The sequence below is a fragment of the Monodelphis domestica genome, chromosome 3 (assembly GCF_027887165.1).
Source record: "Monodelphis domestica isolate mMonDom1 chromosome 3, mMonDom1.pri, whole genome shotgun sequence".
Classification (NCBI taxonomy): domain Eukaryota; kingdom Metazoa; phylum Chordata; class Mammalia; order Didelphimorphia; family Didelphidae; genus Monodelphis; species Monodelphis domestica.
The window spans coordinates 271171435-271188131 of record NC_077229.1 but is presented as its reverse complement, the minus strand read 5'-3'; the positions used below and the strand labels follow the sequence as shown (position 1 = coordinate 271188131).

Genomic DNA, 16697 nt, shown 5'->3' with positions numbered 1-16697 from the left:
TAATAATTAATGTTTGAATGAGTGTATGTATGCATGGATGTATTATTGATCGAGGAATATCAAATCATCTACATTCCTCAGAGTGAGAAAGGAAAGCCCAAGCATTTACCTGCAAACTTCTAAGAACCATATCCTTCTACACATAATAAGAAAAGATCATAGAAACTAGAAACCAAACATTATGGAAACGCATCAAGGTAGTTAAAGTTTTTTTGGTCCTGTTGCATATGGTCTTATTAACACATGAGATATTTTGTTGTTGTTATTTTTAAAGAGGGAAAATTATAAATAGCTCTTTCTGCTTATATTACAATAAGTAAATTAGAGAAATTTCTATATGAAACCAATTTGAAAAATTAACATTTTGAAAAGACATTTTTATGGCCACATTTCTACTTTGTTATTCTCAGGATCAAAGTGTCCTCCTTAAGCCATCTGCCTGAATGCTGATGCAACAACCTTTGACTTTTGACATCAATTTTAGTCTTTTTTAATGCCCCCAAATGGAAGCATTAAAATAAATAAGTATATGTAGTCTCAGCTCATAAAGTGAAAGCGGTCTACTTTCCATAGAAACATGTTTTGGAGTAACAGATGTTTCCATTTGATACTGAATTGAAAATAACAACCTAACAGCTAGCACTTAATGTAGGTTTATTTTTCTTTTTCAGTAACGGGAAACATGAAGCCTCTAATACTGATGTTTACTGTGCATCTGTTATGGCTGAAAGGCTGTCAGGGTGCACCTACTTCGAAAGACACAGCTGATATTGGTGAAAACCTAAAGAGTAGGTTTGCGTTCTTTATCTCCCTTGTCCTGTTTCTCTGCACCGTTGGCATTTACTAGGGCTCACAGTTAAGAGATAACAGTTTTCATTACAGCCCTCTAGTTTCATGGTGTTGTAAAACTTTCTCTAGGCCTGATTGATATTAAACATAGAGGCTGCAGGGACATGATGCCAAACATCTGGACAGAAATGGAAAAATTCAGCCAATTATCTGAATACTTCTACATAGCCAGCTGGTTGGTATTATAGAGATAAAACCAACCATTTTTGGAAAGGATTTCCAGTATCATCCAGATGTTTAGTGTCACATAGATATAGACTAATGAAGAGTGAAATCATATTCCAGTTTAAAAAAAAAAAGTAATGAAGATCACCTTTTCAGTTATTCTTACACTGTGGAAAAGTAAATAATAAAAATATTACATCAAGCTGTTCTATAATCATTTAACTGATTTCTCATTTTAAGAATTAAATATGGTCTTTCCTTGATAATGGGTACTTAAATTTTGACAATTAAATTTGCTGAAATATAAATTATAAAATGCTTTGAGGATTTACAATTACTTTTTTTTAATCCTTACATTTGATCTTAGAATCAATATTAAGTATCAGTTCCAAAGCAGAAAAGTAGTAAAAGCTAGGCAATGGAAATTAAGTGACTTACTTGCCTGGGGTTATGCAGCTAGGCAGTGTCTGAGGTCATATTTGAACCCAGGACCTCCTGTCACTAGTCCTGGCTCTCAATTCACTGAGCCATTAAGCTGTGCCCTATCAATAATTACTCTTGAAAAATCAGATTTACAAAAATTATTTTAAATTTTTTTAATTAAAAAATAAAATCAGATTTACTTATGTCAAGAAGAAGAGATACCAAAAGAAGAATTCTAGACCTATTAAATCAATTCCTCATTAAGGAGGAAACCATGAATCCAAAGAAGTAGATTAAAGAATCTCATTTGTTGGGGAAAGATCATGCCAATGAGTGAGTTATTTTTGTTCAGACCATAGATAAGGTAGGGTGACTGGGGCTTTACTAAATTGAAAGAGTATTTGGGAAAGCACCAATGCACTGTACCCCATGGTGGTGTACAAGAGTACCACAGCCCAGGTGAGTTTAATTCTCTCATTCCCAGCCACCCAATGTGGCCCAGGCGCAGAAATGTCTAGACAGAGCTTTTTGTTGGATGCTTCCTTGAAGGTCTGTGAACAAAAGCAAGGAATTGGAGAGGTTACAGACTATCTTCAGTGTCCTGGTTGTATACATTCAACTTACTGCTTTTTAATAAAAATTTGGCAAAACTTGACTCTCAAACCAAAAAACACATTGAATAAATAAAAATAGGTCACTGATGCAAATGACAAGAATGAGGTCGAATTAACTACAGCACACTGAGGAGCGCACAACACATGAACAGAAGGTATTGTCAGGGTGGCAGCTTACTGCTGATTCATTATGAAAGGCTTCCAAAGTCAGATGCTATAAAAGAGCAATTAGGCCTCTATTTAAGGGAATGAAAAATTGGTGAGCTGGTTTTGCAATGTACTTGTGTAATCAAAGCAAAAAAAAAAAACGGATCCTGTGATTCTCTTAGGCTTGTCTGTGGTTGGAGAGAAATATGTAGATGAAGAAGTGAAGAAAGCTTTGATGGGCATTAAGCAGATGAAAATCATGATGGAGAGAAGTGAAGTAAAACATAAAGAGCTCATGAAAACCCTGAAGAAAAGCAGTAAAGAAAAACAGGTGATTGAAAATGCTCCCAAGGATTCCTAGAGGAGATCCATCTCCTCACTCTATAGTGGAGTAGTGAATCAGGTACCAGGAATGAATTCAGGCTGACCTAATTTTAAACTTCATCTCCAACATTTACTACATATGCTGTCACTCTCCAAACCTCAGTTTCCTTATCTGTACATGGGGGACAATAATTCCTGCTATTATATACCTCATGGAATCAGCATGAGGCTTTAATTAATTTATTTATATAAAACAGTTTACAAACTTTAAAGTGCTACATAAATATTCAGTTATTCTCTGGCGACCTTCTTAGACTGTAATTTGGTAATAATGTAGCTCATAAATGATTACATTTAACCCCAGATACACAAAAGGCTGAATGCCAGAGAACTTCTATGACACAAAGTTCTATGAAATTTTTACTTTGACAAAAAAGAAGAGAGTTTATCAAACTGTAGGCTGGCTTCTATTCCTAGCAATATTCTAGAACACATTTCTAATGGATATTTTTTTGTTCACTTATTGAAAGGAAAGTGGTGATCACTAGAAATTAATATGGGTTCATCGAGAACAAGGCATGTCAGAGTATTATTCATTTCCTTTTATACTAACTATAAATGTTAACTATAACTATAAAGAGTAGAAAAGTAGAACTATACATATGTGTATTATCTCATTTGATTGTCATAGCAGCCCAGTGAGGAAGAACTATTATTATCTTCATCTTACAAATGATTAAACAGGCTATGAAACATTCAGTGACTTGACCAGAGTCAAAGTTGGAGTTGTCTAATAAACAATGGAGTCAGGATTTGAGCTCAGGTCCATCCTGACTACAAGTCCAGCATTCTAGCCAATGTTCCACCTACATACTCTGCAAAAGGTGATAGAAAACCAAAATTAGGTATCTCTGAAATCATATCTAAGACAATGGGAAAATTTGATTTGCAAAAAATTTGACTTAGCAGAACACATTTTATGTGATTAATGTACTAATTTAAGCAAGAAATGGGATTTGCTTCACCAAGGCTTGTTTGCTACATTTTTTTCACCACTGGATCCTGTATTCCAGGATCCCTTGAATTATTTCAGAGTTGAAAGAGTTGTGAAATAGAAGATTGAAATAGAAGATTGTGAAATGTGAAGATTGTCCCAGAATCTTTCTTGCTTTCCATGCTCTAGAAAGGATAGGAAGATAGTAGGGGAGTCACCACCTAAAGGCACCCACTAGAGGGTGTTCTTTCCCTTTCTTTGTCATGCCTCAGGCCATGGGTCCTATTCCCCAGCTCCTTTCCTAGTCAGCAATAGACAGCACCCACAGTAATTTGGGTGTCCAGACACCCCTATTGTGGAGGAATCATCTGACCCCCAATACATAGTTTAACATGCAATAATTAATAATATATTCAAACATTCAATGCAACTGAATGTCATGGCTTTATAGTCTATACGAGTTATAATTTATGTTTGCTTTAAGGCAAACTTCTAAGTAGTACATTGAATTGAGGAAACTGGGAGTCAGAAAAACTTGAATTCAAATCCCACCTGAGACACTTACTGGGTGTGAACTATGGACAAGTTATTTAACCATTATGTGCCTCAATTTCCTCATCTGTAAAATAGGGATAATGAAACTCATTTCACTGGGGTTTTTTGTAGGGTTAAATGAGATAATGTGTATAGAATATTTTGTAAACCTTAAAGCTATATAAATGTAAATTGTTATTATTATCTTAGTTTTTTTTAAACCCTTAGGTTTTTGTTTTTCCTATAACAATAGCTAGAAAGCCTCTAGGGTTACAATGCACTTCACAGATATTATCTAATGATGCTTATGGCTTACGACAATCATGGGAAATAGATGCTATTATTAGACCCCAATTTACAGATGAGGAAAATGAAGTTGAGAGGGATTAAATGACTTATCCCAAGTCACACAACTGATATCTGAAGCAGGAACTAACCACTGGTCTTGCTGAATGCCACCTAGTTGTCTTCATATTGTTTGTAGAGAGATCTGCTTGACCAATGGCCACCTCTGTTCTATCTAAATAGATGGTAGGAGCTGCTCTGTGAAGTGTTGAGAGGACAAAGGAGAATGGTTTGTAAAAATAGCTTAGAAACGTTCACTTTAAAAATCAGCAGAGTAATGGACTTCTCCAGTAGTGTCAATGTGATGTCCATGAACAACCTTCAGGGACCAAGGGAAAAAAAAAACACTACCTTTAAGCAGAGGACAAATGGTGGGAGTAAAAACACTGAGGAAAGGCAACAACTTGACTACAGAGATGGAGGGGATATGATTGAGGAAAGACTGAATGAAAACCCTAATGCAAAAACCAATAACACAGAAACAAATTCAGATCGAGGACACATGTGATACCCAGAGCACATCGCCAATGGGAGGGATGGGGGGGAGGGGGAGAAAATGTTCTTTGTTTCTAATGAATAATGTTTGAAAATGACCAAATAAAAAAAATAAAAATCAGCAGATTGGGGGCAGCTGGATAGCTCAGTAGATAGAGTTAGGCCCCCTTACCATTCTTCTACCTAGGAACCAATACACAGTATTGATTCCAAGATGGAAGATAAGGGTTCAAAAAAAATAAAATAAAATAAAAATCAGCAGGTACTAAGGCACTTGACACTGAAATGGCATGTTATTTTCTCCCCCTTAATTAGGAGGCCTTCCAACTTATGAATGAAGTCAAAGAAAGACTGGAAGAGGAGGAAAGGCAATGCCAAGTGTCTTTGACAGATTTATGGGATGAATGCAAGTCTTGTCTGAAAAGTAGCTGCATGAGATTTTATACAACCTGCCAACCAAGTTGGTCCACTGTGATAAATAAGGTAAGAAAAAAATAAGTCTTGGGATTTCATGATTCATAGAACTGAACTAAGTTCCCTACCAGCTCCAAAGTGAGGGGGGGAGAAGCAGGAGGAAGAAAGTTAGCAGAAGGGGATATAGAGGAAGAACAGGGGATACTTTCCATGGATACTTTCCACCATCATTTGAGGATAAAGAAGAACTAGTAAACCAAAGTTGCTGGGATAACAATAGAACATTAAAAAGAGCTGAGTGACCCTGGACAAATCACTTAACCCCAAATGCCTATGCCTTACGGCTCTTCTGCCTATGAATCAGTACATAGTATTGATTCTAAGATGGAAGCTGAAGGTTAAAAAAAAGAATCAGCTAAAGACCCCCAGTATGTTGGCTCTATCCCCACTGGAGGATTGCTAGAATGGCCTGATAGACAAGAATCACCCAGGGTAAGGGTGCATGAGTTCTGAGTTTCTTATCATTTATACCAATGGCTATACCGCCCATGCCCATGATCCAAATCCAAGCCAAACCCATTGAAATATGTTAGAACAGGCAACAGAGATATCTGATTTGATGTCAATACCCAGGAATCTATTACTGAACAAGAATATTATTCGTTTTTTTGTGCTAATGATTTTATATATTTATGCTTCGATCGCTTATTTCTTTATAATCTACATAGGCTATTTACATAGCACTATAATACTATTGCTAGAAAATAGCAATAAGATTTCAATCATTCTTCAGGTTTTTTTCCTCTTAGAGCCAAGACTCTCCTTTTCACTATTCCCTCACCCACTCTCACATACGTAAAACTGATTCTATTTGAGAGAATACTGGGGCCCTCAATCAGAATTCATAAGTGGATAACCTGCATGCTTTCTTTAATATTTCAGGGAAGTGTAAGTTGATCATTTTTGGGCACTTCCTCCTTTTATTCCTTAGTAAACAGCATTCCCAAGTTGCCAATGCTGGAAAACTCATCCCTTGGCAGCCAAACGAGTAATGAGCCTCTCTGAACTTAGCTGGTTCTCAGCTGGAAGACTGTGGTCTATCACTGGAAGCACACAAAACCTTTCCAGCTTGGGAAAACTTGCCACAGATCATATTTTGCTGGCACAGCCTTGAAGTGCCCTGGGTGACTTCAAAATTATTATGAAGCATCCGAAGAGCACTCAAGACTACGCTAGTCTCAGTTTGAGAGATGCCTGTCTTATTTGTCCTGAATTTCTTCCCTTTCGTGCAAGACTTGACATGAACTTGATGACTGAGATTTTGTACCCTACATTGGATGCCAAGGGAAATCAGAACCACTTCTTCCTGGCCAATGTCACACCCAATTACATCAAAGGTAATCCCTGGGATAAATAAGGAGCCAGGTTCACTAGGTTCTCATCTTAACTGGATCTTCAAGGCTTTTGTGATTGCCTCCTCTGTCTAGTCCATCCATAGTACATTGTAAAGAATAGTCCTTAGGGTTAACTAACCATCAGTGTGATACAGTGCAAATCATTTAACCCCTTAATTTCAGTTTCCTTTTTGCAAAATGTGTGGTTTGAATGAGATGAATCCTTCAGTCAATTCCAGCTCTGGCATTCTTTAATTCTGTAAAATATTTCCAAAGCTTATCACCATAATTACTTATAGCCCAGCTAAGTGTAGATGCAGACTAAATTGATCAAAGTACAGGGTTGTTGTTTTTTTGTTTGTTTGTTTGTTTTAATACCAGCTCTCAGCATTCTGGCAAAACTGTTTTTACATGCAAAGTTAAGCCTGACAAATGATCAGTGGGTAATTGTGTTTACTCCTTCTTTCTTCCTAAAACTAATTTTTATTTGTTATTTTGTCACTCCAAGAATCTTTCCTTGTTATTCCAAGAACCTTTAATGAAAAGAACAACCATCTGTTAAATAAGCATATCTATAACTAGTCCAATGGCATAGCAATATGGGCACAATCCACCTCTCTGCTGAAAAGAAGTTAGTCAGTTAGGACTCATTTTAACATAAACCCCTTTTCTAGAATTCACTTCCTCCACGATTCTTCCTCTTAGCTTCTCTATTTTTCCTCAAAGACCTACTCAAGGACCATTTCATATTATGAGGTCTTTTTTGACTACCTCCCAAGCTACTAATACCTGCCCCTAAAATTATCTCATATCTACCTTATATGTGAATTTCCCCAGGAGAAAGCAAACTCCTTGAGGACTAGAAATTTATTTTATCTTTGTCATTTTATCACTAATACTTAGCATAGTACCTTGTAATAGAATTTTTTTTAATGTTGGCTAAAGTGAAAAGAATAATTTGAATATTTACTTAAATTCCCTATTTTGCTTTGCTGTTGGCAATACCTAATCAAGAATGAAGGTAACCATGGTTTTCTATTCTTACACAATTACTGCTTGGAAAACAAACGATTGGGGTAAAATGTATCCTTCAGGCCAAAGCTGGCTTTCAATGTGAATTATACAGGTAATTTTTGTAACATTGTTTCTTAACTTCCTGCTTTTTTCATGCTCAGTTCTATCTCCTTTTTCTCTCATTTTCCTTCCCTCTCTGGTCCTCCCTGCTGCTTCTGATCTACTTAGCCTCTAGCCAGGGTCCAAGAACTGAACTGGGTAGTGGAGAGTCCTCTAATATTACCATGGTCTGATATTTTATGTCACTGGCCAACTCGAATCATTTTAACTGTGCAATAAATATTTCTGATGCTGAAAATTCTAAAAATGTGGAGGTCTAGCTCAAGTTTATTTTTACTTGCTCCTTGGCTTCGCCTTGTTTTCAAGTGAAGTAATAGCATCCCTCTATAGATAAGATGGGAGCTGGAATGTGATGAGGGAGATGGAGGATTGGCAAGCATAATAAAGAGATGGTGCAGTGCAATGGGAAGAGTAGTGGGTGGTCAGGGCATCCATAGTCATCAAACTAGTTGTGACCCTATTGCATTGTCCCCATTAAGCTGATGTTTTAGCTTAGCTGTTGTCAACATGGAATCTAGAAACCCCAGACTTGTAGCCTAGTAAGATCTGATGAACCCCAAGTTTTAGGACTAGCTGATAAGCTGAAGTCAGATCTTACTAGGCTACAAATTTGGGGTTTCTAGATTCCATGATGACACAGTATGGACATGTACAGATGTAGGTAAAATAGGAGGGTATGCATGTGGCCTGATTTCAGAGGCACTCAGAATTTATTATGAAAAACTAGGTTCAAATACAATTTGGCTAATTTCTACCTGTATAACCCTGGGCAAGTGACTTTCTCTGAACCTCCATTTCTTGCTCTGTGAAACAAGGAGAACAAAATACATGATCTTGAACATGTCTTCCAATTCTAAGTCTATGATCTTGTGGCTCAAACTAAAAGGCCCTAATTTCCTGAAAGACTTGAGAGTTCTTTGGAGGCCATTCTGTAATGCTGTAGCACTGATCTTTCCTTTCTACAGTCATTTGGCTATGTAGCTTTCAGTAGCCAAGGCATCCCTGTCAGCAAATATCATGGCCCTTTTGTATAGTCACAGGTCAGCTAATGTTCTAGCTTGGGTATAGAATATCTACATATGTAAGTAAAATGGGAGGGTACATGGGTGATCTGCTTTCAGAGGTGCTCAGGAAGACCCCTTTGCCTCCCAGAATACCTCCCTTGCTAACTTGTTGATATAAGAAATCCAACAATTAGTTTCTTTAATTTGACTTAAATTAAACATTGACTTTGATCCCTTTTTTCAAAATGTAAATACTCTTAGTAGGAGTAACATATCAAGATTTATAAATTATTTACGCCTCAGAATGAATACCTTACCCGATCCTTTCCTAAAAGTTTATTTTTAAAGGTTAAAGTCATGTTGGTGAACCTATGGCCTACATGCCCGAGCATGCTGGAGGGGGCTGCTCTCTCCCTCTCTCCACCCTGCCAAAGGACATTTCCCCCATCACCCACCCCTCTGCCCAGCAGCACAATGGGAATGTTTCTTCCCTCCCTTGTCTGGGGTAAGGTGAGGGGCTCACATGTGGTGTGAGGGTTGCAGTTTGGACACCAGGTCTCTAAAACATTTGCTATCACTCAGTTAAGGAAGTAAAGAAAGTATTTACAAAGGATTGAGGACTGGGAGCATATGCCTTAGAAGCAGAAGCAAAGGGCTGAAGACAATCTTAGACTTATTAATATAATTTTTTTCTGAAAATCTTCTCTGGATACTGCCTTATATATCTGCTAGTTTTCTTGGTATTCAAAAATTCCATTCTTGTGGTTCTTTAGTAGTGCCATTAAAGTTGGGCCAATTTTGCATCATCAGGACTCTAAGGCCAGAACTTCATTTGAATTTAATTCTACCTAGAACTTTTTCTTTAATCTTACCTTCTGCCTTAGGACCAATACTATCGGTTCTAAGGCAGATGAGGAATAAGGCCTAGGCAATGGGGGTTAAGTGACTTGCCCAGGGTCACACAGCTAGGAAGTGTCTGAGATCAAATTTCAACCCAAAATCTCCCATCTCCAGAATTGGCTCTCTATCCATTGAAACCACTTAGCTTCCCCTAATGTAGGAATTTTAAAATTTCCTGATAGATAGGGCCTAGAATGTAAGGTAATAACTTTACTCCATTTTTATTCCCCTACAGATTGAAAGCTTTTTCAAGAAAATACCTCAGTTAATTTTTCCTTTTCATGAGGATGAAGCAAAAGCACTTCCTGTCATTGGAAAGCCAGATAAGGAAGATGCTCAACTCTCCCAGATGGAGGGTGCATTCAGCCAACTGTCCATGGATGTGAACACACTATTCAACAGGAGCACTGATGTCTTCAAACAGATATGTCAAGAATTTGACCAGGCTTTTCAAACATATTTCATCTCAGACCCAGACTTAACAAAGCCCTATTTCCTACCATCTTTTTCAGAGACAACCCCCCAAAATACAAGTCTTCTAAAAAGCTGGGAGATACCTAATTTCTTGCAGCTATTTTTTGATTTCAGCAAATCAGTTTTCATAGGTATTAGTGAAATGATTACTGAAATGCTAAAAGGAATGAGGGATTTACCAGAACAAGTAAAAGGTAAGTATTAAAAAATTAATTTAATGCTATCATCTTTACCAATATCTTGTCTTGGGGAGAGTAGAAAATGTTACTACTTTTCATGAAATAATAGGATCACAGATTTAAAGCTGAAATGAGCCTTAGAGGTCATCTAGTTCAACACCCTAATTTAACAGCTGAGAAAACAGGCCCAGGGAAATTTAAGTGATTGACTCAAGGCTACACAAACATAAGTGGCATTGTCAGAATTCAAACCCAGACCCTTTGATTCCAAACTACCACTCTTTCTACTGCCCGATTGCCTCCTTATTTAGTATTTCTGAAATGTCATTTGATGGCTAGTGATTTTTCCCAAGATTTTTACATTAAATAACTCCCTTTCCCCTCACCCAGTTTATTTATTTGGGTCCAAGTCCTGAGTAAAGTGAATAAATCATACGTAGTTATTCCTTTAGGATAAGACAGTTCAGCCTGATAGGTTGTGAACTGAAGACCCATGCCCCTGCTTACAGACTTGACTTATACTTCATACCATTTGGGGAATAAGTCAATACAAATATACTCAGTTGAGAAAGAACATGTTCATGAAAGAAGGAACTCATACCTACCTTCTACACATCTTATTAATTTCAGAATACGTCCCTCTCCTCCCCATCTTTCCCCTGATGAACTTTTCCTTGAACAAAGATTGAAAACAAATTCATCAAAAATAACCATTACACCTAGTTCCCTCCTATCCATAATTCCCTCAGTCCAATGAAGGTGTAGTGCGAGAACTGGTCAGGAAAAACTGGGCGGGAAGGGACACCTTCTTCAGGAATGACAAGGCTCCAGTAATTAGCTTAAAATAGAAAAAACTTATTAAGTTTAATGCAAGTTGTTTTAAAAAATGCTCAAGAGAGAGAAACACTAGGGCTGGATATATTCATCTGGGAATCATCTGCAAAGAGATGCTGATAAAACCCATAGGAAAGGACAAAATTATCAAGAAAGAGGATATATAGAGGGAAAATAGATTGGGGTCCAGGACAGAGCCTTGGGGATACAGCTCAGGTCTCTCCCGTTAATAAGCATGAAATAGATCCAAAAAAGGAGACTGAGAAGGAGCAATCAGATAAGGAGAAAGAAAAGCCAGAGAAGAGTTTCATGAAAACCCTAGAGGGGAGAGTAAAGACTGCAGAGAGGTCAAAGATGAATACTGAGAAAAAACCATCAGATCACTGATAAATTAGAAACTAGATTTTCAATTGACTGCTGAGATTAAAAACCAGATTACGGAGGGTTTAAAAGTAAGTGAAAAAAAGAATGCTAGAAGCATCTAGTATGTGGAGGAGGAAACTCAGTCAACAAGCATTCATTAAGCATTTACTCTGTGCTTTATGAGGAATGAGTTTTTTTTTTAGGCTGGAGGAGAGGTTTAGGGGAAGTATGATAACTTTCTTCAAGTTTTGGAAATATTGAAGGACTGTCATGTGGAAGAGACATTAGACTTGTCCTGCTTAGCTCCAAACAAAACAAAACAACAACAAAAAAAAAAAACTAGAACCAACAGGTGGAAGTTGCAGAAAGACATAGTTAAGCTCAATGCAAGGGAAAACTTCCCAAGAATGAGTTATCTCAAAGTAGATTATCTCAAAGTAGATGGGCTTCTCCCAAGAGATCATGGGGTTCTCTCACTGGAAATCTTTGCGCAAAAGCTGGATGACTACTTAACAGATAAATTGTAGAAAAGGTTCTTAGATCTCTAAGTTCCCTTATTCTAAAATGTCATGATGCTATGTCTTTTTTTCAATATTGTTTCAGTTAAACATGGAAATAATTTTATTACTGTTTTTTTCTCTTTATTTTAAAATATTTTTCCATATTGACGATTCATTTTCTTTCCCTCCCCCTCCCAGAGCCACAAGCAACTCCTCTATATAATTCCTGTATAAATGTTATCACTTGATATCTATTTCCATATTGTTCATATTTTGCTATAGAGCAATTCTTTAAAACCTAAACCCCAAATCACATTCCCATATATACATGTGATAAGTAATGTCATATATTTTGCTTTTACATTTCTACTCTGATGATTGTTTTTGACATTTAAGAATTCAGATTTTCTCCCTCCCTATTATCCCTACCCCCTCCCAGAGGCAGCGAATAGATATAGGTTATGCTCATACTTTCATGTAATACATATTTCCGTATTGTTCATGCCATGATAGGAGACATATCACACATACAATAGAAATCTCATGAAAGAAATATAGTGGAAGATGGCATGCTTTGGTCTGTACTCAGACTCCAACAGTTATTTCTTTGGCTGTGGGTGATGCTAAAGTCTAAGCCTGGAAAGCTTATGCAGAGAGTTGTGAGATAAGATTCTTGTAGAAATGGCCCAAATTGAACAAGCCTGAAAAGGAGGAAAATATTGTTTCCAGTAAGTTCTTTCCCCATATTTTAAAGAAAAAAATTAGCACTTTTGTTTCTTTAAATCAGGAGATAAGAGTTTATTCCTGTTTTATCTTCCACAATTCAGCTTTTAAAAAAAGATAGAAAAAAAAAGACTTCCTCAGAATTTCTCTGTAGTGTTTAGAATACAAAAATTTTCAGAAACAGATGTGCTATATGAGCTATGCCTGGAGCAAGCACCTGCCCATTCTTGAACTTGTTTCCTGCTGGGCTCTTTCCTAGAAGAAAGGTGAGATGGGTAACTTTTTTGCTGGCTGCCAATTAATTGAAAGAGTTGCAGGTGCCAAAATGTAAACCAAATTCATGAACCCACTAGGACTTCATATAAATGGCATTTTCCTGAGAGTAACTTATTTCATGTAAGAGTTAGAAATTGTTTGCTAGATAATCCTTTCTGTACCGTTGTTATATAGGCAAAAATCAGTCAGCTAAATGAACTCCATCCCTGGATACTGGTTAGAGTCAATGTCCAATGGTTTTTTCCAGTAGGATTACAGATTCAATCCGGCAATCATTTCTAAACATTCTCCAAATCTTTAACAGGAGAGACAAGGATCCTAGACAGACTCTTTTGCTACTAATGCTGTTATGGAGTGAAAAAAACTTACTTCAAAAGCCATACTCAACATCAAATTTCTTTGACCTGTAGATGAATTTAAATGTTCTCATCTTACATTACCCTTGTAATTACATAATAATGTATAACACTTATAAAATGCTTTACTGATAGAAATGCTTTATATATATATATGTATATATATATATATTTGAGATATATTATTATATATTTATCAATTTTGGGATACATATGTATTACATGTATATAATGCATATAAAATAACAAGAGGCATGATGGTTGATAAATAGAAGGCCATCCTAAAAGTCAGAAGGAAGGAAGGACGAAAGGAAAGGAGGGAGGAAAGAAGGAAGTAGTATGGGCATTGTACCTCCAAAACCCAGGCAAACTATAAGCAGGTTAATTTTTTTGCTCCCTTCTGTTCTTGTGACTCCTAACCCAATAACATCTGATAACTTCTATAAGATCCCTAAAGCTAAAGGATGGCCCAAGGATAATAATAATCTAAGATGGACAGAGAGATGTACCTCCAGGCTACACCTGGTTACCATCGGACTGTATCTCAGACATCCATCTGTCCCCTAAACTATGAGGGTCTTCAGGCAGACAGACTCCAATCAGATAACCAAACCCCCCACTGAATGACTGAATGTTTATCACTCTAGAATCACATCCTCACTGTGACACAGCATGACACAGCATCACGTCTCCATTGTTGTAAAGAATATAAAATCCCCAGAATTGATGACATCTAGGGGACAGACTAATGAATGAACAATAAATAAATGAACAGAGACCAGACAGATAGATAGATTAGATAGATAGATAGATAGATAGATAGATAGATAGATAGATAGATAGATAGATAGATGTAATAAATCAACAGCCCTGTGAGGTAGGTGGTATGATTATTACTATCCCTATATATATATATAAGGAAATTGAGGCTCCCAGATGAATAGTGGCTTGACCAAAGTCACACATAGAGCTAGTAAATGTTAAGAGTGGGAATTAAATTCAGGTCATAGGACCGTACATTTAAGAATAGAAGGGAACCATGGAGATCTTCTCATTCAGTCTTTACAGAAAAGAAAGCTGAGGTGAAGATAAATTAAGTGATGTGCTTGGTATCACAGAGGCAGGTTTCTGGATACAAGCTAGTATTCTTGACTAGTTTATGACATCATTATGACATCCCTTAGTGCAAGACAACAAGTTTGTATATTCCAGTTCCCAAAATAAGGAAAAAATTGTAATATCTGCCTTCTCAGTTTTCCACGGCTCTTTCCCAATTCACCACCTCCATTAAAGACCCTGCCCCCCAACTTTTTCTTTGCTCCATGGGCCAAAGACTTTGATGTTCTCTTATAAATTTAAGGGGGGAGGTAGCTACTCTCAACCTTTTGACATACAGGTGACCCTAGCCAGGAAGTATGTAGATCACTAAATGACCTCCTTATAGCCTTCCACCATAGCCCTTACTCTCCCAAAGGAACTAAGCGTAGAACTATTTGGAAGGTTACTGCAAACCAGATGCCAAGAGCACTAAGCCACCTCAGAGAGCAAATAGGCATTTACATACAGGTGTTGGTTTTCCTGGCACTTTATAAATAAGCAAGCCATATTGATCTGCTGCCCTTGGGAAATCTGCCTAAATAGCCCAGTATTATGAGACTTTGCCTGCCTTTATTTGTCATGGTAGTCTAACAGTAGTAACTGATGGGGGAGGAGAGAAGAGATATTAGAAAAGAATGCTAGAGATATGTCTTTGCTTTCAATCAGTCAATAGGTATTTATTAGGTATTTACCTGAGATAGGCACTGGGTTAGGTCTTGGGGATAAAAATACAATGCATCAAACAAACCCTAAAAATAAAGAACTTACCTAATAATGGAGGAGATGACAAGTACTTTCATAAGTATGTACATGATATGTAGGAAAAGAACAAATACAAATAAATACTAAGTAGTTCAATGCAAAGGAGTTTGGGAGAGTAGTTAGGAGACCAAGAAATGCTTCACAGTAAAGCATCTTGAAAGAAGACAGAGACCGAGGCCAAGGTGAGGAGAATGTATTCCAAGCTTGACATTGTTATTATTACTATTGAATAATAGTTTTTAGAGAGGCCACCTGACATATACTGACTCTTTGACCTTAGACCAGTCATTTCACCTCGGTTTTGTAAAACGGGAAAAAATATCAACCTCTCAGGGTTGTTATGGGTATTAAATGAGACAATTTGTACAAAATATTTAACATAGTACCTGGCACATAGTAGGCACTATATAAACTTACTGTTATTATTTGCAAAGAAAGTACCAACTAGTATTCTATAGAGGGAATTCCCTCAATTCAGAGTTCCCAATGAAAATGCAGTCATAAGTCTAATCCCTAACCCTAATAATAGTGTAGGACATATGTTGCCCATATTGCTTAGATGTATGCCCATCTGGGTAGTCTAAACACAGATCATAGTGAAGTATGAATAAATATCCCTCTGAAATTGCCCACCTTCTCCAAGGACATTTTGTTTTTTCCTGGAAGGGAACAGGAGAAAGGGTTATGAGGTTGGAAGGGGTATTGGACTAGAATTATATCTATCCATCCCCCTACTTATTGATTGTCTAGAGGAATATTTATTATTTAGGTTCAAGTCACTTTTCCAGGAACCTTCTTTTAAAGAGGAAGGGGTAACCCTAGCTTTGTTATACCCATAGGTTTATAAAGGCTGGTTCTACAAAAGACCATCACAAATACTGAATTGTGAGTATAATTATTTATTCAAGCAGATCCATCAGAAATCAGAGGTGTTATAGAATATACCAGAAAATATGCAGAAAAAGAGTTAGTTATTTTGGGGACCCAGTTGAGATCTCACTTACACAAGAGAGAAAAGCTCCTACCCCCATCTCACCTGAGGGGAATTTCCCAAAAGTCTCTAGAGAGGTCAGCTGAAATTTAGGGAAATGTTGAAGTTCTGACTCCTCTCTTGTCTGTTGCTTCTCAGTATTTTGTTTCTCTTCACTTGTTTCTCTCCATAGAGTGTCTGGAATTGTAGATTTCTCTCTTTCTTAAAGCTGGAATAGAGAATATCTCTTTCTTCTCCTACCAACTCCACCTCTCAGACAGGTTGACATCAAGAAACTATTCTTTCCACCAATTAGGAATTATGCCTAAGCAGCAGCAAGTAAAACAGTTAAATAGTTAATAAGTATATGGAATCCATGACTTTGTGCTGATAATAAATGAAAGATTTTAGGAAAATTATGTCCCT

At 37.0% G+C, this 16697-nt stretch overlaps 1 protein-coding gene across 1 annotated transcript in view; it reads left to right on the top strand.

Moving 5' to 3' along the window:
* Nucleotides 1-682: 682 nt before the first annotated feature.
* Nucleotides 683-16697, top strand: part of CLUL1 (clusterin like 1) — a 36432-nt gene continuing 20417 nt past the window's right edge. The window contains exons 1-4 of the mRNA XM_001368023.5: nucleotides 683-788; nucleotides 2381-2529; nucleotides 5206-5373; nucleotides 9972-10404. Of these exons, the coding sequence (XP_001368060.3) occupies nucleotides 683-788; nucleotides 2381-2529; nucleotides 5206-5373; nucleotides 9972-10404 (856 nt within the window). The remainder of the gene's footprint in view (nucleotides 789-2380; nucleotides 2530-5205; nucleotides 5374-9971; nucleotides 10405-16697) is intronic.